The 24,423-nt window shown below is 45.5% G+C and overlaps 2 protein-coding genes across 4 annotated transcripts; both read right to left on the bottom strand.

Moving 5' to 3' along the window:
• Window positions 1-3,682: 3,682 nt before the first annotated feature.
• slc27a4 (solute carrier family 27 member 4) lies at window positions 3,683-16,245 on the bottom strand. 3 transcript variants are annotated; one of them, XM_035392104.1, is made up of 13 exons: window positions 15,849-16,245; window positions 13,865-14,026; window positions 12,727-13,121; window positions 11,184-11,342; window positions 10,794-10,863; window positions 10,600-10,691; window positions 9,682-9,791; window positions 9,349-9,558; window positions 8,481-8,607; window positions 6,361-6,498; window positions 6,082-6,246; window positions 4,883-5,029; window positions 3,683-4,535 (listed from the first exon to the last, which is right to left on the bottom strand). In XM_035392104.1, exons 2-13 carry the CDS (start codon window positions 14,023-14,025, stop codon window positions 4,378-4,380), a joined length of 1,932 nt encoding a protein of 643 aa, XP_035247995.1. In that variant the 5' UTR covers window position 14,026; window positions 15,849-16,245; the 3' UTR covers window positions 3,683-4,377. The 3 variants fall into 3 exon arrangements, with proteins under 3 accessions (XP_035247995.1, XP_035247996.1, XP_035247994.1); XM_035392105.1 differs by lacking the exon at window positions 15,849-16,245 and adding an exon at window positions 15,287-15,735; XM_035392103.1 differs by lacking the exon at window positions 15,849-16,245 and adding an exon at window positions 15,305-15,735.
• Window positions 16,246-17,007: 762 nt separating this feature from the next.
• On the bottom strand, window positions 17,008-22,614 carry swi5 (SWI5 homologous recombination repair protein). Its single transcript, XM_035392106.1, has 5 exons — window positions 22,317-22,614; window positions 21,843-21,891; window positions 21,487-21,608; window positions 21,187-21,281; window positions 17,008-19,247 (listed from the first exon to the last, which is right to left on the bottom strand). Exons 1-5 carry the CDS (start codon window positions 22,433-22,435, stop codon window positions 19,183-19,185), a joined length of 450 nt encoding a protein of 149 aa, XP_035247997.1. The 5' UTR covers window positions 22,436-22,614; the 3' UTR covers window positions 17,008-19,182.
• Window positions 22,615-24,423: the final 1,809 nt, after the last annotated feature.

The raw sequence follows: 24,423 nt of genomic DNA, 5'->3' as shown, positions 1-24,423 counted from the left end.
CCAAAGTGGTTCTAACTGTCTCTCTCTAACAGTCAATCAGTGGAAAGCACTGCGGCCACTGCAGTCAAGCACTGCGCTTGTGTAGGACGTCTAGCTGGAGACCAGCATTCACACAGAAAAGAAACAGGCTGACCAATGAATACATTCACTGGGCTTCACCCCATTCCGTAAATAAGATCATACAAACTGGAGTACATTTCTACAAATACTCACACTCAACATGAAGGGGTGTGCAGAAGTGCATCATAAACAAAGTAATCTGGCCTGTCGTTGCAATTTAAATAACTTCTACAAACTGCAGGATCATTTTATAATCAGCTATGCTAAAACCACAAATGACTTTTCAGTGTAAATGCTAGATGTCAGTAAGAATTAGATTAATGTGAAGTTTTTCAGAGCTAATCTTAACGGTAGTATTTTCTTTACACACCCAAAATGAAAATCTCAGCAAAGGGATATGCAAAGCTGTAGCCGTAGTGGTTAAAAGAAATGAGTCTGTGATTGTTTCATGAGAACTTCTGATCCTGTGGGGGTCTGCAAATGGTTAATTGCTAAAATAACACAGATTAGAGTACAATAAAAGAACATTTGGATGTGCAATTGTGTATGCCCTGGGAAAGCTGACTGGAGTTACCAAGAATCAGTAGTAGCATGTGGGTTGGGTCAGCCTGGCATGTTTTCAGTGACATCACATCACAAAATCACAAAACAAAGTGACTGCCGCATTTCAGAGAAAAACATCAGCCCCTCCTCTCCATCTCAGGACATCATCAACACAAACAAAGCTTGTTTCTGTTTTATTGATGCTGATTTTCAGATGCCATGTTTTGTAGAGCAGGATTTACAGCTATTGATGAGAGGATGTCAGTGTGGCACAGCACACCTCACACATCTCCCCTAAAGTCTGTACACGCGACAGCCTGACCCTCTACTGTACACTCAGAAACACACACGCTAGCCTTGTGTCACTGCATATGTTTTTCCTGAGTACCAAAAACAGAAAAGACAAAAAAAGACAAAAAAAAGGTGCATTTTTATGAATAGCATTGTGAGAAGGGATTTGAGATTGGACGAGAGACGGGGAGTTCCAGAGGCCACACAGTGGTGTGTCGCCATTTTAACCAATCGCCTTCATCAGCTGCATCTTATCAACTTCCAGCATTGGGGATGGTTTTGCCCCACACGTTTCTGATTGGCTGGACGGGGTAAATGCTATGCACAGCAGAAAAGCAAACTTTGCTCATTTACACGTAAACTTGTACCTTTGTTCCATGCCAATTACTTCTGGATCTTCAAATCTGATAACAAAAACTGTGTTGATATCAGGGTAGAAATCAGTGGTTGCCTCGTTTGATATTATTATGCTGTGTATTTTATTAATTTTTCATGATACTGTGATGCAATGTGCTGGCATCTCCACACATTTGATTTCTGTATAATTTTAACATTCATTGATTAAAAAATGCAATCCAGGAGACTGAGGCTTCACCAGCTGTCGAACAACCCCGAGACGGTGGGTCAAATGAAACAGCACCACCCTCAGGCTAGACTGGCAAACTACACCCTGTGCTTGCTGCTGCACCCTCGAGGGGTTCAGATCTGGTCTGCATTCAAATGGCAAAGTGCCATCAAACATTTCCCCAAAGGCATTATGGGAAGCTGAATCCAGAGCACATCAAACGTAGCCCTAAATGGCGAACGCTGGACTTCTCCCATTAATCTCTCTGTGAAATGACCTCTGGCACCCGGCCTGCGAATGCAGTCCTAATCCCAAATACCCACTTATATGTTGTGTCAGCTTTACAATAGGCAGCAAACAACACTGCAGCTCCCAGAGGCGGTTCCAGGCCAAGTTACTGCTGATGCACATTACCATTTAGCAAACATTAAAGCCAAGGAAAAAAAAACCCATTTCCAACCTCTCGCAAGCTTCTCCTGTCATGGTGGGAACTGACTCCTGTGGGGCTAATCTGCTGAGGCCTGTACTATCCTGACTGCTTTTAAAGTTATTCATGGCTAATCATTCTTTTCACATAAAGAATCTAATGAAGTTGAACTGGCATTCACACATGAATTCAGGTGGAACAAGACCCTGGTTTCCAGGGAAATGGCGACCTGGTGTCTCATGTTTACGGTAGCGCCATAAGAACCTCTCCAGTTGTTCAAAATGTTCATGCAGGAACTGCTTCACTGCAGAAGCGTTGCAGGGTGCAGGCTTCAGGCCTAGCTCAGGAATATTCCAGCTGCGTTTGATGAAGCTCGGGGAGTGTGATGGTGTCGCAGACATTAGGGGGACATTTGGCTTACACTTCCTCAGTGAGAATGAACGAGTGGCCTTCATGCGCCCCTTACACGGGGCGACTGGGCGTGGTCCCCTTCTCCCTTCATATTCTGCACTTCAATACAGAAATCAATCCAGCATTATACCATATAACAGGTAATGCACAGTTAAACAGAGTAATAATTTAAAAAATTAACAATAATTTAAAATATAAAAAAACAAAACTCAGCTGAAGGTGCCCAAGCATACGAGGGGTGGGTGGGGGGGGGGCGGGGTGGGGGTATTGGGGAGGGAGGACAGGAGATAGCTGGGACAGCTGCAGGACACCCACCCAAAATCACAACATATACAGACAGACAGACAGAGAGACTGGACTGTTTATCCAGAACCATTTCTTCCCCCATTCCCTTGGGGCCCCTTACCTCAATGTGCTGATAAGATCTGCAAGAACTAAAAGCCGTACACTCCCTTCAAATTACAGACTACTGCTATCAGGATTCCCGTCTGGCCTCCTTTGTTGCTACTACCCTTCCTTGCGTGCAGACCATCTTGAGAGTAAAGATCTCAATGTAGGCAGACACGAGTGAAAGCTTTTACACGACACAATCCACTTGTGCATACTGGCCTCAACGTGAGTCTGAGAGTAACTGAACTCTCCGATTCACACGGTTACCAATAAAACGACAGATATTTGTCTGGTGTCTGATTGATCTCGTTATTTCGACAGAAAGGACGATGCCACCATCGCTCTGGGAATTTGCAGAGGATCCCTGCGAGACCAGGCGCACTGTGAGTAAACTGGCATGATGGAACAGCTGGAGACCAGAAGCAAGCTCTACACAGGGAGGCTGGGGTACAGAGAGACAAGAGGAGGCGGGGGTGCGCAGGAGCATGTTTACAGGACAGAGGACCAAGCCGGGTGACAACAGGGCATGACAAGACACAGGGTAAAACAGGGGGAGAGCTGCGGACAGGGGGCGGGGGGGGAGGACGACAGGACGACGAGAGACAGCAGGACACACGGGACAGTGTACCAGTCCTCCATGTGGGGGCAGTAGACTCACAGTAAGGCACAGTGCTCTGCTTGTTTTGATCATTCATGGCGCCAAAAAAAAAGAAAAGATTAAAAACTAAAAATACATTTAAAAAAGAGAGTATCTTCCCTTTTCCCGTTGTCTTCGGGCTATGAGCTCTTCCCGGACAGTCTTTGGATGGTGGGGCTGCTGGCGGCACGGAGGGGAGGGACCAGAGCCCCCACTTCCCACATCACCACTGACAGCCTGCTGGAGCGAAGCCAGCCCGTCCGGCCAAACCTGCAGAACGTGTGGTACGCGCCCCCCGCCCCGCCCCGCCCCGCCCCGCCCGCCGTCGGGGGCTGCCTCCTCCAGCCCCCGCCCACCCCGCCCCGCCCCGCCCCGTGTCAGGGGCTGCCTCCTCCAGCCTCGTCCTGCTACAGCCGCTCACAGGGTCAAGACGCACCCCTAGCCTACAGCCCAGCTGTGAGTGCACCTCACTCCTGTATCCAGAGTCTTTACACACTCATGATATTTTACAAGCTAAAATAGGCTAAATCAGACATGTATTTCACTGTCTGAGAGCAACCCACCCAGACGCTGTGCACTGATTCAGAGGGCTGAGATGGCTGGATTATTGCACTGGGAGCACTGAGCCCCTCCGCAGGCTCGGTCACCCCTCTGCTCACACATCAGAGCTGTGCCCGCAGCGCTGGCAGAGGCAGCCCGGGCCCTGAGGGACGCGGGCACCAGCCGCTGCTCACGCGGCATCAGCCGCTGCCGGCTGCACGCTCTGCAGGTTTGGCGGGATGGGTCTCAGTGCGCTGTGGGGGTTCCTGTCACCCCTGGCCCCTGCCCGTCTCTGTACACCCTGCCCTCCTGCAGTCACGGCCGACTTCGGCCCACAGAGCCCCTCCGGGCGCAGAATGGGATGAGTTTCAGTTCTGACGGTTACCCGGGCGACCCTGCTGCTCCTCACTGTGGGCACTGAGGTAACGAGGGGCGGGGCCTGGGTTGGGTGGGGTGGAGAGGAGCGGGGTGGGGCGGGGCGGGGAGGGCGGGGTTGGGGGGCGCTCTCGGGGGTCACAGTTTCTGCTTCCCAGAGAGGATGTTAGAGTGCAGCTCCTGGTCCAGCTTCACATACTGCCCCCTGCTCGGGTCCAGAAAGTAAAGTCTGTCAGACACCAGGCGAGGGTCGAAGCCCTCCCGCCGCATCTCTGTCTTCTGGAACTTGTAGGTCCCTGGGAGAGAGAGAGAGAGACAGAGAGAGAGCAAGAGAGAGAGGGAGGGAGGGATAGAGAGAGAGAGAGAGAGGGAGGGAGAGATAGAGTGAGAGAGAAAGGGGGGAGAGGGAGCGAGAGAGTGAGAGAGAAGGAGAGAGATAGAGTGAGAGAGGGGGAGGGAGACAGAGAGGGAGAGGGAATGAGTGAGAGGGAGAGGGAAGGAGAGAGACAGAGAAGCAGAGAGGCGTTTAGGATCAGAGAGGCGAGCGCTGGTCAGTGTAGTGACCAGGTGGAACGTGCAGGGCCCATCCTGTGAGAAAGGCCTCATCAGGACCCGTACTCCGGGGTCTTGGGCTCTGGCTCACCAGTCTTGTTGACCTCCGGTAGGAAGCGAAGGAAGACGGGCCGGGCGTAGGGGGGTAGCGCCTTCTCCAAGTCCCTTCCGAACTTCTCCAGGTCCGTTGCCTGAGCGGGGTCAGCAATGGCAGCCATGCCCGCCTTCCCCTCAGCTCCTGGGTGACCCAAAAACATCAGCGACTGAGGGGTAAACCCAAAAACTGCCCAACACCCTGTCGATTCCAGCTCACTGCAGCCCAAACTAGCAACGAGCACGAGAAGCTACACCATCCACTTAAAACCGAATTCTAGACCAAGAAGTAGTCTGGGTAAATACTCGATTTTAAAACTACTGAAATATCATAAACTCAATACAAAATACAAAAGAATTGCATTTGAAGTAATTTATTTTGAAAAATGCATTTCATTGAAAAAACGTAAAAAATATTATCCTGTAGTGTTAATCTCAGTAGTGATACAGTAATGATGGGTTATCCAAAATCAAAGACTACCCCTTGTCATACACCTTTCCCAAGTTCCTAAACATAATCGAATCTTGCCTCAACCCAAACACTTACCATTTTCCTAACCCTAGCCTAACCCTAATGCAAGCCCCAAAACCTAATTCTACTAATAGAAGTCATTAAAATTGGCGAAATAAATAGGTGAAAAACAACTGAAATATGTGTTTGAAATCATTAATTTTGAAAAATGTATTTCACGAAAAAATGTCTAAATATATGAGCCTATCATGGTACATCCCACCAGTGAAAAGATTTGGATCATCCAAAATCACAGACGACCACCCCTTGCCCTAACCCTGCCCCAAGCTCCTAAACATAATGCTAATTTTGCCTCATCCCTAACACTTACTATTTTCCGAACCCCAATCCTATACAAATTTGTTTGCCACTTGAAACTGAGGCCTGAGGAAAATGATGCATTGGATGTATTCTGCAGATGGCCATTAGTCATCAAAATTCATAAGATGTGCAGCCAGTGAAACATTTCCACTGATGTTGACGACCTCACAGAATGATGACGTCTTAAAGCCGGACCCAGCAAGACCTACCCTATAGTGACTCATCTCAAGCGCTTTGTTAAGAGGAAAAACACAATGGCTGATTCATTTTCCAGTGTTAATGAGCACAGGTGTCAGTTCTCTGTGACTGCGTAGGGGTGATGTGCGAAACGGGGGGGGGGGGGGGGGGGGGGGCTTCACGCCTACCTGGCACCTCCACTCCGTACACCACCACGTCCTTCATTTCCAGGATGCGGCTGAGCGTGCCCTCCACCTCCGTGGTGGACACGTTCTCTCCCTTCCAGCGGAAAGTGTCGCCGGTCCGGTCCTTGAAGTACATGTAGCCGCACTCATCCATGATCAGCACGTCGCCTGTGGAGACGGACCGGTAATCTTGGGATCCACCCACTTTCCTTTGGCTTCACCATTATGACCCAGCAGGGAGGGGTGCTTGGATGGCCCTCACAGACCAGACTCTCCACTCACCTGACAGGTAGGCGCTGTCGCCCTTCTTGAAGACGCTGGAGGCGACCTTCTTGTTGGTGGCTGATTGGTTGACGTAGCCATCGAACCGGCGCAGAGGGTCGCTCTGGATGATTCGGCCCACCAATTGCCCCGGCTCACCTGTAGATAGGGCAGGGTCAGAATTTTGGGGAGGGGGGGGGGGGTGTGGACTGGGGGCAGTGGAGAGGAGGCTTACCAGTAGATAGGTCAGGGTCAGAGTTTTGGGAAGGGGGGGGTCTTGGTAGGTGGGGGGGGTGTGGATTGAGGGCAGTGGAGAGGAGGCTCATCTGTAGATAGGGCAGGGTCAGAGTTTTGGGAAGGGGGGTTGTGTGGATTGAGGGCAGTGGAGAGGAGGCTCACCTGCAGATAGGGCAGGGTCAGAGTTTTGGGATGGGGAGAGTGGACTGAGGACAGTGGGGAGGAGGCTCACCTGCAGATAGGGCAGGGTCAGAGTTTTGGGAAGGAGGGGGTGTGGACTGAGGACAGTGGGGAGGAGGCTCACCTGCAGATAGGGCAGGGTCAGAGTTTTGGGATGGGGAGAGTGGACTGAGGACAGTGGGGAGGAGGCTCACCTGCAGATAGGGCAGGGTCAGAGTTTTGGGAAGGAGGGTTGTGTGGACTGAGGGCAGTGGGAAGGAGGCTCACCTGCAGATAGGGCAGGGTCAGAGTTTTGGGAAGGGGGGTTGTGTGGACTGAGGGCAGTGGGGAGGAGGCTCACCTGCAGATAGGGCAGGGTCAGAGTTTTGGGATGGGGGGTTGTGTGGACTGAGGGCAGTGGGGAGGAGGCTTACCTGCAGATAGGGCAGGGTCAGAGTTTTGGGAAGGGGGTTGTGTGGACTGAGGGCAGTGGGGAGGAGGCTCACCTGCAGATAGGGCAGGGTCAGAGTTTTGGGAAGGGGGGTTGTGTGGACTGAGGGCAGTGGGGTGGAGGCTCACCTGCAGATAGGGCAGGGTCAGAGTTTTGGGAAGAGGGGTTGTGTGGACTGAGGACAGTGGGGAGGAGGCTCACCTGCAGATAGGGCAGGGTCAGAGTTTTGGGAAGGGGGGTTGTGTGGACTGAGGGCAGTGGGGTGGAGGCTCACCTGCAGATAGGGCAGGGTCAGAGTTTTGGGAAGAGGGGTTGTGTGGACTGAGGGCAGTGGGGTGGAGGCTCACCTGCAGATAGGGCAGGGTCAGAGTTTTGGGAAGAGGGGTTGTGTGGACTGAGGACAGTGGGGAGGAGGCTCACCTGCAGATAGGACAGGGTCAGAGTTTTGGGATGGGGGTTGTGTGGACTGAGGGCAGTGGGGAGGAGGCTCACCTGCAGATAGGGCAGGGTCAGAGTTTTGGGAAGGGGGGTTGTGTGGACTGAGGACAGTGGGGAGGAGGCTCACCTGCAGATAGGGCAGGGTCAGAGTTTTGGGAAGGGGGGGGTGTGGACTGAGGACAGTGGGGAGGAGGCTCACCTGCAGATAGGGCAGGGTCAGAGTTTTGGGAAGGGGGGTTGTGTGGACTGAGGACAGTGGGGAGGAGGCTCACCTGCAGATAGGGCAGGGTCAGAGTTTTGGGAAGGGGGGTTTGGTGGACTGAGGGCAGTGGGGAGGAGGCTCACCTGCAGATAGGGCAGGGTCAGAGTTTTGGGAAGAGGGGTTGTGTGGACTGAGGACAGTGGGGAGGAGGCTCACCTGCAGATAGGGCAGGGTCAGAGTTTTGGGAAGGGGGGTTGTGTGGACTGAGGACAGTGGGGAGGAGGCTCACCTGCAGATAGGGCAGGGTCAGAGTTTTGGGAAGGGGGGTTGTGTGGACTGAGGACAGTGGGGAGGAGGCTCACCTGCAGATAGGGCAGGGTCAGAGTTTTGGGAAGGGGGGTTGTGTGGACTGAGGGCAGTGGGGTGGAGGCTCACCTGCAGATAGGGCAGGGTCAGAGTTTTGGGAAGGGGGGTTTGGTGGACTGAGGGCAGTGGGGAGGAGGCTCACCTGCAGATAGGGCAGGGTCAGAGTTTTGGGAAGGGGGGTTTGGTGGACTGAGGGCAGTGGGGAGGAGGCTCACCTGCAGATAGGGCAGGGTCAGAGTTTTGGGAAGGGGGGTTTGGTGGACTGAGGGCAGTGGGGAGGAGGCTCACCTGGCTTGCAGGGGATGCAAACCCCATCAGCATCCCGGACCAGCTCCATGGTCTCCTCGTCCACCCGCACCAGCCGGATGGGGTAAATGAAGGGGAGGATCTGGCTGTTGAAGCCACAAGCGCCCATCTGGAATAACAGTCAGCCCATCCCACAATCACAAAACGCCCACTACATTTCACTCTGTGTGTTAAAATGGGTTTGTGAACCAAGTAATCAAGTAATCAGCAGATTAAATCACAGGCCATTGGCCACCACTTGGCCAGTGCAACAATAACATTAAAATCACCTGACATTTCACCCAAATCATCATTTAGAATGTGGAGATATGCATTAAGGGTGAAACCTTGAGTATTGCACTCACCTGGCCAAAGGGAAATATATTTTATAGATATATTATATACATATTTTAAAGATATTACATAGGAATGCAGGTTCATTATTTATTTATTTATTTTAATGTTTATTTGATAGGGACAGATACATTTGAACATAGATTATTGTCAAACAATATCCAATGCAATTTTTTGCAAATGTTTGTTTATTGACTTACAAACCTTTCAAATCAATAAACAAATTTAGGCCACTGTCAATGCTGAGGGAAACATAATGAACGTAGTCGGGAAAATGCTAATCAGTATTTGATTTCTGCATCACTTAGGAAAGAGCTCAACATTCCTTAGAGGGTGCCATCCAATACAACCCCACTATCTATACCCAACAAAAGTCATTATTGTCCAATGGTCATAAAATACCTTTTATTATCCACTTTATCACTTTCATGAACTTTATGTGTGTTATGGGAAACGTAAAGTTATCTCTTCCATTGGCTTCATCACTGTTACCATGCCGACTGTGAGGAACGCTCACCTTGTTGTCGAAGTTGCCCAAGCTGCAGTTGCACTCGGTGGCCCCGTAGAACTCTGCGATCTGTGACACGTGGAAGCGGGAGGTGAACTCCTCCCAGATGGACTGGCGCAGCCCGTTCCCCAGCGCCATTCGCACCCGGTGCTGCCGCTCCGTGTCCCGCACCGGCTGGTTCAGCAGGTACCGGCAGATCTCCCCGATGTACTGCACGATCTGGAGCGCAAAGAGGACCGGACCGTCAGCTGCACCCCCAGCACTGCAGCCCCCCGCTGCTCACTTCCTCCACAGGCCTACACCCCAGGTTCCCCCCCCCCCCCAACTGCTGAACACACTCACCGTGCAGTTGTACTTAACACAGTCATCCCAGAAACGGGAGGCGGAGAACTTCTTCTTTATGACAACAGTCATGCCGTGGATGAGGCACTGCCCCACCCCCACAATGTTACCTGAGAGAAGAACACACATGCAATGAGCGCTCAGGGGTGCACATGCACACTTACACACACATGTGCACACACACACACACACGCACACGCAGATACTCCTCAGCCAAACGACAAAGGAAAACCAAATAAATAGCTGCTTAGCTTTTCTAGAAATAAAGCGGAAGTCCGACTATATACAGTAAATTCTGCACAAGGTACGATTCTAAAAGGAAGAAACAGCCTCACTAGCTAAGCCCACTTCAAGCAGGTAGCAAATCCACTTGTTTAATCATGTTTAAATTCAGTTGGGCGTGGGTGTATGAACAGCAACTGCAGCTGTAGCTGGCTGCTGGGAGAAGCTGCACAGTAAAGAGTGCAGCCAGTGGCGGGCCGCCTGATGCGCCTGTGCACCACGCAGACTGTGTGATCCACCGGGAACACACTAATCACAAATGAAGCAGGAAAGACTAAATGAATTTGTACATTGTTCTGGAACAAAAAAACGTCCCACTGCAGCCCTTTGTAATTGTTTAGAGCGTAATGCTATTAGGACTCTCCTTTCAGGCTGCGTTGCTACGCGACAACCTCAAGGAATACTGTAAATACGGTCACTCGTTCATAAAAGGAGCCCTCCTCGTTCATAAAGACAGCAACCGCTTGCACTCCTCTCAAACGCGCATGGGAACAGGCACACGACAGCAGTGAGCGTGGCGAGTTATTGGGGCTGTCAGGCCCCGAGATGCAGCGTGAACGTAGCCGGAGAGACACAGATGGTGCATTACATGCCCGACGTCCTCCCTCTGGGACTACTCAACACGAGCCGAGTTACCTGCAGAGTGGTAGAGTGGCAGGCAGTCGTACAGCACGTCGTCGGATCTCATTCTGAAGCCGTAGTACACCAAGGCGGCCATGCGGTAGTACCTAACACAGCCAGACACGGCGGATGAGCGGGAGAAGAGCGGGAGACCCGCACGCTTCCACACGAACACAGCCCCGTCAGACGCAAACGCCACCCTCGCTCACCTGCTGTGCACGACAATGGCAGCTTTGGGCATGCCCGTGGTCCCCGAAGTGTAGATGTAAAAGAGCCTGTCTGTGGAATGGGCGATTGGAAAAACTTTACTTAATAAAGCACAAAAATCTACCCGTCTTATGCTAATAGTTCTTACTGAAGAAAGATATATATATATATATTTTATACACATATATTTGTTTTTTGAAAGGCTCCATTATTCAGGGAGACTTGCGTAAATCTAAGTATCAACTCTAAAGATAGTTATGCTATGACAAAAACACACTACATCAGAATATGTTATCACACTGCATGTTTTAAAGGGAAATGAACAGCGGTGTTAAAGCTGCAGCTGGGGCAGGAGTGACACACGGCAGGCTGCCCCGGGTCGCCCGGCTGACCTGTGAAGCAGCGCTGCGGCTGGGAGGGCTGGAGTGTGGGTGCGGCCTCCAGCAGCAGGTCCAGGCTCCCCGTCCCCTCCGGGACCCGTTTGGGGTCACAGTCCCCGGAACAGAAGAGCTTCACAGACCTCCCCATGGAGCTGTGTACTTCACGCAGGGCTAGGAGAGAACGAGGCCAGAGCTCAGGCTACTCAGAAGCACAGCACAAACTGCAGCTCATCTGCAGGTGCAAGATGGGAGAGGTGCTGATCTCACCGCACAAAGCGACAGAGACAGATGGTATTAAAAATAGTACCATCTCTATTTTACAGCATTACCTACTCTATTGTTGAATCGTTATTATTTTATTAAACACATTTCTTAAAATGACAAAAGGCATTCCAGACACACTAATGATGATCTTTACAACAGATGATTATACAAAGCCAGCAACGTTACTCAGAGACCACAATTCTGCCTAAGATTTAATTTAATTTTTAATCCAAGAAGCAAAAATCGAGATATGGCAGAAGGCCTTCTGTCTGTCACCTACACTAATGTGTGGATAGCATAACTGAAGTTGAAAGATCTGGGACTGATTCATAAAGAAAGAGATTAGGGATAAGTGTCTGTTAGTACAACAATAGAGTAAAAACTACTTTAACTTCACCTTTCTGATCTTTTAAAGCTACCATGATTCTCTGGGCTCTAATGTACTCCACAACACCTACGTTTAAGATGGCGACCCACGGCACCCTAAGCTAAACGGTAATGTCTGTTTAAATGCCATAGTGACACGCTAATGAACACCTGACTCCTGCAGCAGGGGACACAATGGCGAACACAATGGAAAAATGAAACCAGAGGCTGCGTCAAAGGGACTGCGATCGCCCTGGGACCCGAGTGGCAGGGGATCAGAAGCATTCTTCCACTTCTGACATCACCCTACTGATCGCTGGGGAGGACTGCTGAACGCAATGTAACTGCTGAAGGAGCCAAGTAGCATATTTATTTAAAGAAGACATTTTCATTTTTATCAACATGCACCATAGGATAATTGGACCAGGTAGATTTTATATGCCTGTTATTATTTTTATTATTCATTTAATCTTTTTTTATTATTGTTGCTGTGTTCTTTCATTTGGAAAAGCAAGAAAAGCAAAAAATTGCCTATTCTTTTTCTTCTCTTCTTTGTTGTTGTTATTATTATTATTATTCCCATTATTATTAACAGCAAGGGCTTGTTGACAAAGGCAGGGAACACAGACATACATTGTACAGGTGTACATCACTCTCCCCTGCACTTAATCAAACTGAGTATGCTATTACACTGGAGTATCCATAGTCTAAAATGGCTACTACTTGTTCCAGCTTCAGCTGCTACCCCCAGGGTACGAGTACTCCGTTTAGCCAGACAGCCCATTACAATGCTACTACATTTTTTTCCCTTCAACTTCAGCTCCTATCCCATCTCCGCTACTGTCTTATTGCACTTTTCTGTTATTGCCTCAGGTGTATACCTGTTACCTGGTTACTGGCTCATCTCTCACATAATAATGCTCACCATCAGTTAGCTCGCTGCCAAACACCACCGCCTTGGCACCGGAAATATTAACGCAGTGCACCAGGGCCTCCAGCCGCAGGTTGAAATTGATGAGCGCAGCCTCCACCCCGATCTTGGCCATGCCCAGCCAGATCCCCACATACTGGGAGCGGTTCTCCATGAAGAGGGCCACCACATCGCCCTCCTGGAAGCCATGCTGCAGCAGGACGTTAGCCACACGATTCGAGTACGTGTCCAGCTGCTGGAAGGTCCAGGACTCGCCCGTGCCCTCAAAGATCAGGGCGGTCTTCTCCCCATAGCGCTGCACTGTCTTGGCGAAGATCTTGGGGATCGTGTTGCGTTCACGCAGGTGTTTCTTCACATTCAGCTTCACCTTGAGCAGCACACCTGCCGCACTGTGGAGGTGAGAAGAAACATGCAGTCAAGCTAGTATTGTTTAGAAAGCAGGTGGATCATTGTTCAACAATTTTAACCTGTGAGTCATGTGAGAGTAGAAGCACTACTATTGGGCCCTTTAATAAGGTAGCAATCAATCTATATCAGGAAAAATATAACCATATAAAGAGGTTATATGCAAGTCCAAGATGTCATCTTGAAAGCGTATGGATAAAGTCATGAGCTATGAAAATAATCAGTCAATACGGTTTGATAAAGAAATGGCTTCAAACTCAAGTAGGTGAGCTTTATGGCGTCCACTACCAGTAAGTTGCAAAGGGAAGGCCATTAAAGAGCCATGACTCATTAGGCATACTGCACACACCCACCAGTTTCACCATAAATGCTAATAAGAAAACAGGGTGCTTAAGCAGGCTTGGGGTAATATGTGCTTCCAAGGTCCCACTTGACACAAAGGCCACTTGTTCTACCCTCTCAAACACCACCACTAATATCTAATGTGTACCACAGTCGACACACATTCCTCGTGTAACTACTGTTAACAAAGACATGCTCACTACACTCCCTTACTGGCAGCCTCAAGCTTGTCTTACTGGAGTTAGGAGACATTCTTGTTTGACAAAAACACATGGTTAGGAGATTACTACAACTGAAAACTTCTGAAAGAAACCTGCTTGGGGAATCTGAGGAGGTGCCAGCTCCGGCCCTCCTCTTACAGCCCTCAGCAAATTTAAGTACTCACTGCAGATCTCTTCCCACAGTCTTCATGAAGATTTGTGCAAACTTCCAGCCACCAGACCCCAGGTAGAAAATGAGGAGACTAGGGACAACCTGCAGCCAGGGCAGCCCTAAGATCAGCCTACACAGGAAGAGAAGGGCGGTGCAGCAGGCCAGTCGCAACATCCTGACAGAGAAGAAAATGAAGAAATTAAACACATTTAGCTTATTCCTTCTGTATAAAGTGCAGGTTTTATTTAAGTTATTTTCTAACATGTTTAAACGCTAAAAGGTAAATACCTTATATTCAAGAATGTATAGTATAGTGAAGTTTAGCAAGGTAGCCTTTTGCACTGTACACAAACACTGTACCCAGGTAAAGAATGGAAGCAGCGACATACTTCAACGTTTTACTATAATGGTACAATCAAAACGCACCTCAGAACTAACAGGGGGAAATTTAAGCACATAGGCGTTCAGCCCCGTCGCACAAGGCCAATTTTATTATGAACAATTCAGTTGAGGGAAGTAGCCGTGCCCAGAGGAACACACAACCTTTGTCCGTTTGACTGTAGCGTATCATAAATAGATAAACTTTATGGTCCTACTGTAAGCCTATAGACAGGACAGTGTGCATTTCAGGTAAAAATGCCCACCCCCTAATTCTAAACATAATGTTACATCTTTTTTTAAAGGTGTCTAAATAAATAAATAAATAAATAACCACACAGGCAATTAGCCCGCGTGTTGGTTATCTACTGCAGCCAGATACAGCTGCTATTTAACGTTAGCCAGAGGACTTTTTACTAGTACCGTCAGCTAAATATACTGTAACGACATTTACTAGCAGGCATGTTAAGTGAACAATTATCCACATTACCATTTCTGTTAGGCCATTGTGGTACACGTTATTTTACAGTACATGTTGCTATGGTACATTAAATAACATGTAGTCTAGTACAAATAATTCACTAGCTATCTGGGTAACGTTAGCTATCATTACTTAAACATAATGTCACACGGCTGGTTTATGCTAGAAAAGATATTATAAAGGCACGCGTCGGATGCGCGGCGTCCTACATCCCCGACTGCAGTGAGAAATCCCGCAACGCCTGAAGACCGTTGCTACTGGGAAATATTGGTAATGCTGGGCTGGCTAGGTACAATCACTAGCTAAAAGCTAGCCATCTCATACGGCAGTAGATAACACTGCTGTTAATGCGACTTAACGGCCGCCCCATGATAGCGCACGTACAGTACGTACAATAACGCTAGCTAGCTAAAGTGAAACGACTCATTTCTTAAAGAATCCTTTAAATCAACTAATATATATATATATATATATATATATATATATATATCACGCAGGTGTATGTATGTGTACATTGCTGCGACCAGGTGACTGGATGAAAGAGACTAGGTAGCCATAGCCATTAGGCTCACGCACCTGCACGCGTATCCTTACATTTTTTTGTAACCGCAACAGTCTCCATCACTACCAGGTAGTTAGCTTGATTGTAAGTTCTCCATTGTTTCCACAACTGTAATTTAACACTAGTGCATTTTGAGAATGCGAAACCAAAGCAATAGTAAACTAGCTAGGTTTATATGCGTATGCTAGCTAGCTGCGCGCAACAGCACGCACAATCTGGCCAGCAGCATGCCAATCTGCTGTTGTATTCACAGGCGTAACGTCCAATTCATTTTGAAGACGGCGGTCTGCCTCGTTAATCTCGTTCCTGAACCACGATTCTTGGAGTTAGTAAACTGGCGTACCTGCCAGTGAACAAATAGCAAAAACAGAAATGGAACACAAAAAGACCAAACGCGCGTTCCCGGTCCAAGCGCATCAGAAATTGGCAAGGTTGTTAAAGGACGGTCAGGGAAGTCTGCGCTAGTAAAGCTCATTGTAACGTAACGGCAGCATAATGGAGGAGCCGGAAACAGACCACTTCGAGATAGCCAGATACTATCAAATGTGAGCATTTTCCCGGCGCCTAGGTACATACCTCAAGGTCCCGAGAGAGATCCCTAAATTTGATGCAGTGAACCAACAAACTGTTCCACAATTCCACCCTGATCGGCTTAGCAAACCCTTCCTGTGCTGTGGTGTTCAGCTAACGTTAGCCACTTCATGCGTTTGTCACCCGGTCCTCACTGATAGCGAGCTAGCAAACGATGAGCCGCTCTACTTCTACTGTGACACTCGTACAGCGCCTGTCTGTACTTTACTCCCATTCAATTCATCCACTTGTTCTTATCTCAGTATTCATTTTATCGGATGCTTCGTATCTAGGCAGCTAGCTAACTACGGTAATTCAAATGACCTTATAATTTTCTTAGGCTTTCTCATCCGCCCCCTCTGCATTCACCGGTATACAGTGCAAGCAGTGACAGGCACAGGCTCTACCAATCAAATTACCCGTAGATTCTCATTTCATCCGATAGAGGTGGGGCTTGAGGTTGAGAAATTGTACTGTCAAGGAAATGCGGCCCTAGCGACAAACTGCCTTTGAATTGAGTATAGTACAGCATTTTCCAGCGACATGGATGTGTAACGTACAGTACGGTGCGCAAAGACAAACACTGTGTGGGCATCAGTCTGCTCCAGTCTGGACTGCAGCTGCGCTGCGGGATGTGACCCTACGGGGCTTGTACAGCAGAAGGGCGGAGATCTGCTTCCAGTCATGCCACTAACATCAGACTTGCGGGGGTTAGAATGAAAACCTTTATTTATTCATTTCCCGCGCCAGCCGTGCAGTCCTCAGCTAGACACGTCATTGTGAACGACATTTCAACTCGCACCATTTTCCAGCCAATCAAATATTAGGAAAACACAAGACAATGACTAGCGAGCAAGTTTGTGTGGCTGAATCTATTAGCAATTTTTATAGCACAGGATTCGGCAGATCTTATAGATTATACTCATACAGTAGTGTCCTACGACTTATCCTGTGCAGAAGTCAGTTTATGGGGAAGTACATGCAGTATTTTATTCTTGAATAAATTACTATATAAACCTCTTAAAGGCACGTCAGACCTTTAATTAATCATTGTAATCTTATTCTTAATTGTTTTACATAACCTATTTCAGCACGGTATGTTTTAGCTCAATATCTAGCATCTTGCTTTGCCTGATGATACTAACATTGCCCTGGCTGCTCCGAGTTTTTTTTGGAGCGCTTTGAAAACACTGTATGTGAAAAGCGCGGTACAAGTAGGTACATTTACACAGGAGTAAACATTATACTAACAGCTTTAATCGTCAGGTTTACAGTCAACAGCTACTTGCACACTCCTGGGTAAAGGTCAATGATGCCCACAAGTAAGGAGATGTCTAAATGTAGAAATAAAAAAATACATGAATAAGTTGAACCGGTCCACGGTAGTGTCTTCAAAAATTCCGGGATATTGAATCCACAACACATTAAATATTTAAAAGCAACACATTTGTCGATCCTGCATCTTAACATTTGTGAGATGTCTTGTGGTCAGAGGAAACAATGGTTATTCCAAAATACGTTAATTGGTGGCATTTTTGGAGTTGAAAACCAGACACTTATTCTGAGACCATGTCTGAAAAACCACTGTGGAACCATTTCACATTCTCTGATGTCCCTCAGACAAGAAACTACAGGTTTATGAAAAATGGCCTCTCCTGCATACCCACAGCCCTTAAGGAGGCCCAAGTCATACTTAGATGACATATTTAGAAGCAGACTCTGTACCTCTATGCTGTCAGTAATATGTATTGCTTTAGGCTATGATTTTTTGGTTTTACCTTTAGGGCTTTAATAAATGTAATCTGTATGTATATTTAGAATTTGCATTCTGGTTCATGGTTAGCATAGCCAATTTGCACGAGCAGTGGCATTGAATCTGTACTTAAAATCTGTTAGTGTTCTCAAAAAAGTCAGCCTCACATTCACTGGACCAAACGTGCACATGTGGTTCAAGCTCAGGAAAGCAGTCCACCAGAAAAAGATTGTATCTGAGTCTGGATAAATTCTGAACCTCACAAATGACTAGAATGTCATTAAAAGGGATAGTCTACTTCCTGTTTTTTTGTTGCATTATTTCAGTTGTAATTTATGTTTTAGATTTGCCTAGATAGTTATTGCGTGCAGAAAAGAATCTGAGATATTTATGATTTACAGCCAGCTTTACAATGGTTGGTACAGGGTTAGGGTTAGAGGACATATGTGGCCTAAAGAAAATAAACTTTCAACTAACTCTAAAACAGCTTTAGCCTCCAGAGGTTCTACGTGTGTAGAACCAAATTATTTTTCAAAACATTATGTTAAATATTATTTACAGCAGGAACTATTTCCCATGGCCCATGCAACCTGAGACCGCTGTGTTCAAGGAAAGAAGTACCAACACAACATAAAAACTGATATCTATGTCTCTAATTGTGAATAAATGGCGTACAATTTATCAGTTCCACCTGTTCATATCTGCAGCCTCTGAAATTAGTCACTGTACAATCCACTTTGGAATACTTTAAGTGTACATTCTTGCTTTAGACTATGAACCTTCAAATGCCCTGCACCTTCACATAAAAATACTGGTGTACTGAGACAGAGTCATCGTTCAGACCATAGTGATCCTCACCTTACTTGGGTTCTCCAATTCCATCTTTTGGACATCCAATTAATTCCAATCAGCACATAACAAACATGACCAACATTTTAAAGATTTCCTTTGGTTCTGCTGTGGCACACGTGTTACATGTCAAAAGACTAATAAAATCAAACCATTTTCTGCCTTTCATATACAAACGAGGACACTTGAATCACAGATCAGCTTTCACTGAAAACGTTGAGACCAGGATGCAGACTGCATCACTGTGGTGTAAGAAGCTAGGCCCATGCTTTCCACTGTCATTTATGCAAGGTAGTGCTCTGACCTTCAAGGGGATATTATGTAAGGACTATGCTCTTTTCTCCAAAAACAAGTTAATAAGATTGCTAATAAATCCCTAAAATGCAGTAAGTGGCACCCTTTCCCCAACCTTTCCACTCAACCCAGTGCTATCAGTCTCAAACATTGCCATCATGATATGCCATATCCTCATGTTATCAATCATTATTCCACCTTCGTCCTCTGTGTAGTCCTAAACATCACTGCATGGATCAACAGTAGTGTGTGGACATGAACTTGCCTCACTCACAATCAACTCAGAAAGAACCAATCAGTTATCTCTCTTCGAAATCAACCAAACGTTTTCATGTAATACAACCAAAATAAATAGGTGGCATGAAAAATCCTTTTCTTTGACTTTCTTGCAGGAGAGGGGGTAAGACCCGTTTCTTCCTTATTTTCTTCAGCGTGCAGTAACACTCAGTCATCCAGTTCAAGTCCAAATCGGGTGTATAAGTCCCGCGTGGTCACACCTCGTATTGCAGCTGAAAGAGAGACTGAAACTTAGGTCAGTATCCAATCCACATTTCTTCTGAACTTTGGCTTAGAAGTAAATGTTATACTTTTCTTTACTGAGTTAGCTTGGCAAGTCAGTTTTAGTGATTGCCTTACTCGCCAAACTGGTGAGCTCTGTTAAGTCACCCCACATTGCTATGTTGGGGTTTGGGAGAGAGTACCGAGTACCACTGAAGAAGGCTGTTGCCAAACATTTTTGCTTATCGTGCATCATACATGCATGTAATAAATCATCAGTGCATCAAATAATCAAAATACGGTTGTGTTGAGCACGTTTTATTCTTTATTTAGGGGCTTGGGAGACTAAATGGCTGTGAATTACTATGCAGAGAGCCTAGCTCAGACAATAAACAAACCATGTGACAAGGTCAGTGGTACCATCCTGGCCTCTGCTTTATGCTGATAAGGCCTAACCCAGAATCTCCAGAATAAGTGTGAAATGTCAAAAGACATCCCAGTCTTCAGTCAACTGTTTACACTTACTGTTCACTGTTCAGGTTGTTTTGGGAAGTTGTATCAGGTGATGTATCATGTGCCACTAAAAGCACAGGCAGTTGGAGTTGAAAGCTACACACTGTTGCTCAAAGCTTTTTTGTCTCCATACTACACGTTTCTAGAATTATAAAGGCCAAATCCTTTAGGAGAATATCTCTGCTAATAAAACTACACGATTATAAAGTGCAGGCTATCCAGCCAGCAACCCGTCAGGGACTTCTCATTACTTATTCATACATCTATTTATTTTACAGATGCTCTTATACAGAGCGACTTACAAGGCTAATCTGGTACGGCACATTAAATATGTATCACAATAATGGTAAACAGGCATCAGACTGCAAAAAACATACTAAAATAAACATATATAACCATAAAAACAGGGCATAACATTTTCTTTTAAAAGCAACATACTTTATTATTCTGAGGGACTATAGAACCTAACAATGATCTATAAAAGCCACATTACATTAAATGTGACTCAGTATCTAATGGTACTTAACTGTCTCCACAGTAAAGTCACCAGAGAGAGATCTTTATGGTTATGCTCACTGCTCAGTTGTAGTGACAGATGGCCCCTTTTAAGAATTATGCTCATGCCTCAAATGTGAACTTGCAGACAAAACCAGAATGTGGCTGTGGTAACACTGTAATTAAATGGTCACTTCACCAAAGGATGATTCACATATTCGCACTTTCTATCACAGTTGTTCAAGTGACCCCTCCGAGATCAAAGTAGCTGTAGTTTGCTGTTTGTACTTTCACTGTATGCTTTACTACAGAAAAGGCAACACTATATGCTCAGAATCAGTATAAGTAATTATCCTTGCATTTTTAATTAGCCCTATGAGGAACATTTCGACAAACAAATTACTTCTTTTTGTTATGAACATTTTTGTTGCTCATGTAGGTGTAACTATAAGATAATAACTACCTATTTAGCTTAGTCCACAACTCTCCAGCAAACTGCTCCTCCTCATGTCGCTAGTATGAACAGTTCCTTATTGTTCTAGAGTAAAATATGTCTTCCAGGGGAGAATGACAGTGCAGTTGCCGTGACTTCATGTCACACATTTTGAAAAGAACATTCTAAAGTTAAACAGAGTTCAAAAATAAAAACAACATGGGCAACATTCTGTCCCCCATCACTAAGCCCTTGTTACTCTAGCCCACATTATTCACAGGAGAGGTACATTATGATTCTTTCCTGTCTGTGTCTGCTGTTCTTTATGCCACAGAGCTCCCATTTAGTAACAAACTCAGTACTATATTTTCTATGGCAGGAAATTTAAGGACAGATAGGAGTGAGGAAGAGCTGTGATAAGAGTATGCACACATTAAAGAAGCATGTGCGTTTGATATGTGTGTGTGTGTGTGTGTGTGTGTGCACGTGTGTGTGTGTGTGGGTCTCACCCAGTCTGCCCAGCAGGGTCTGTCCAATGTCTTTGATGTCATTGTACTCATGTAAGAGGTCAACGTGTTGCTCCAGCTCTTGAATTCCCACACCACTACAGAGGTACAACATTTAGTAAGTCTGTTCTCACAGGCAAGATATTGTTTGATTTACAACAATAATTTACATTATTTCATACACTTCATACTATAATATAACAAGTCTCCACCCAGTCACTCTCTTACATTCACTCATATATATACACACACACACATGCATGCACACATACATACGTAACACACAAAACCACAAATCCATACTTGTTCTCCAGCTGGGTGATCTCATAGTCTAGTTCACTCTGCTTCCTCTTCAGATCCTCTATCTCCTGTTCAAGGCTTGGCTGAACTGCTGTAGGGCAACATGATGTTCTGGGAGCCTGTAACTTAGATCAGATCAACATGGAAATCCATCATGATACAAAACAGTCAGAAACCCAGTGTTACAAAAAGTGATGGTAAACTGTCACATTGTCATAATTTAAAAAAAATTAAATAGGATATTTGACTACGTTGCTGATGTAAAATATGTGGTTACACTATAAAGTTTATTCTCAAGTGACAAATATAAACGAAACTTACCACTACAAACTTGAATGAACTTACTAAAGACTACTTACTGGAGATTTAAAACTGGAGTGAACCCTTTTAGATCCTGAGTATGGCGTCCTAAAAGGGAAAAAAGAAACGGAAAATATAAAAACAATTTCATCAATTTAGAAGGGTTGGGCAACTGAAATACAGTTAATAAATCTGCGGAGAGAAAGGCATAGTTTAGGTAAAGTTAGATACGTTAGCTAGCTATGCCGGTTGTGTCTCCGTCGGTTTGTGCATGCATTCTGCCTTCTAACTCGACAGCGTTGTATATATGTGTATCTGGAATTTAGCTAAGATTACTCGTACAAAATCATATGCTAATGCCATCACATCAGAATGTTGCTGTATTTGGCTGAACGTAAACAGTAAATATGTTGGCTGGATAGCTTGCAAGATATTCAATTTAAATTCCCATAATTCACCCGCAACTAAGAGGACAACGATTTTCGCGATGTAGGTTAGATAAAGTCAATAAACATCCAACGTTAGATAGTCACCTTAGTGCTCCCCTAACAGGTAAGATATTGCCCCCTCCTCTTTTGTTCGGGGTTGACTTCAACCTTGTATTTGTAGTAACGTTATTGCTGTCAAATTTCTGGTTGTCTTCTGAATCCATTGCAGACCCACATCTTCCCAGTTATTGCTGTGAATATACGTTTTCTCCCTTTTAAGTGACGTTTAAAGTTAAATATGAAATAATGGACTACTTGTACATTTATCTAGTTAACCGTTAGCTAGCTATAGCTTGTACTGCCATGACAAACAAATTTGGCGCAAATATTTCGTATCTAGGCACGTGCAATTTATGAACGGATAGTGAAATGGGACAAAAATGATAGGGCGTTTCCCCGTCAACGCAATTTTCATGCAGGCTACAAATAGAGGCTAGTATTTGAATTTTGACTTTTTAAAAATAGATATTTTTGACTAACAATAACAATGCCTATACATTCACTTCTATAGATTAAGCTCTGCAGTCACTTTAGGATGCGGAACATAAAATCCGTACTACTCTCACTGTAATTCTGACTGTTCTTCAGAACATATGCGATTGTTATTTTTTTTATTTACCGCGGTGATCTGTATTTCGCGTATCATGTCATATTAATATTGTAAATCGGTCTGAATAAGGCAATCTGACAAATGTACAAGTAACAAATTGAAGTGTTTTCACGTAACCAGTAGGCGGCACCATAAACCTACAAGATGTGAAAATAACCACGCTAAACTAGGTGCCGCGTTATTATTCATTATTTCTTCATCCGCTCTGAAACCTTACAGAAGTAGGACTAAACAAACAACAGAGAATGCGACCTTCTTCTAACTTCTATAGTGACCGGTGAAAATGAACGCTTTGAAGTGTAAGATCGCAAATATGTGATTATAATGTTCTTAAGTGAACATGCTGATGTAACAATCACTGCTGGTAATTGAAATCAATGGAGTTCTAGAATAATGACCTAGAATTTTGAGGGGGGAAAAAACATGCCAAAAAACAAACTGTTCAAAGTGTTAATGCATTCAGGTAAAACCTGCTTTAACGTAGGTCTACTGTGCAATGTGTCAAAAATGTCAATGAGTGGTTTTGTAATAGTCCACATCCTGTATACCCATTCATTAGGGCGGGCACAATTCAATGTTTATTTTTAGCTTTACGCTGTTTGTTGTCTAATCACTGTTTTAGGCCATGGATTTATATATATATATATATATTCAGTCCTGAAGGACCAGTGTGAGCTTTTTTTTTTTTTTTTGCAACCAGTTACCTTGACTTAGTTTTCAAAATAGCTGTATATGCCAATGCGGGTTCACTCCTATATCCGGACACTGTAAAATAAAATTCTGCCAATGATACCTGCAGCCTGCAACTGTAGCTCAACCATTTATTGAGCTGTCATTTAAAAAAATAATTAAGAGCAGAAGTTGGCACTTAATCCTGCAACAGATTGCCGCTCGTTGTACACCCCTGTCCCAAAGAGAGGTGGAATTTTGTAGGAGTGACCTGCCCATAACTCATATGGATAATTAGCCATATGGGGGAATTTAATATGTTAATTTATAGACATGTACTAATGGTTACTCCAATTTTCTTAAAACCTTTGACTTTCTCAACTGGCATGCGACAGATGGGATAGTTTTGAGTTTGTGAGGCATGTCTTCTTGACCCAAGATGTATGTGCCTCTCTGAAGTATTCAGGAAACTGGAAGTGTGTTATTTTTAAACTTTTGGCATTTTTCTGGTTCAATAAATGTTAAACTAAATAAATTTGTAAAATATGTTCTTTAAGTCACATGGCCTGCTTCTTTGGTAGCTGGAAGTGCAAAAGGGTTGATGGTTTTTCAGCTTTTAGCTGCTTTACCGGAACATTTATAAACTGTTCAGAACTGGTTTGATTAAATATAACCCTGTTCCTTCACATGCTTTAGCATGCATGTAGAGCTATTTGGGGAAAAATATTATATATGAGGATTAGTCATGAGCAAGAGGAGCGGATGCCAAGGAAAGAGAGCCCAGAAGAACAATGACACTCCCACATGGGAACAAAGCGCATTGATTGCTAACTGCGGCTTCATGAACACTTTAATTTTGGAATGTCTGTTTGG

This window comes from Anguilla anguilla, chromosome 14 (assembly GCF_013347855.1).
Source record: "Anguilla anguilla isolate fAngAng1 chromosome 14, fAngAng1.pri, whole genome shotgun sequence".
NCBI classification, from domain to species: Eukaryota; Metazoa; Chordata; class Actinopteri; order Anguilliformes; family Anguillidae; genus Anguilla; species Anguilla anguilla.
This window is presented reverse-complemented; position numbering and strand designations above follow the sequence as displayed.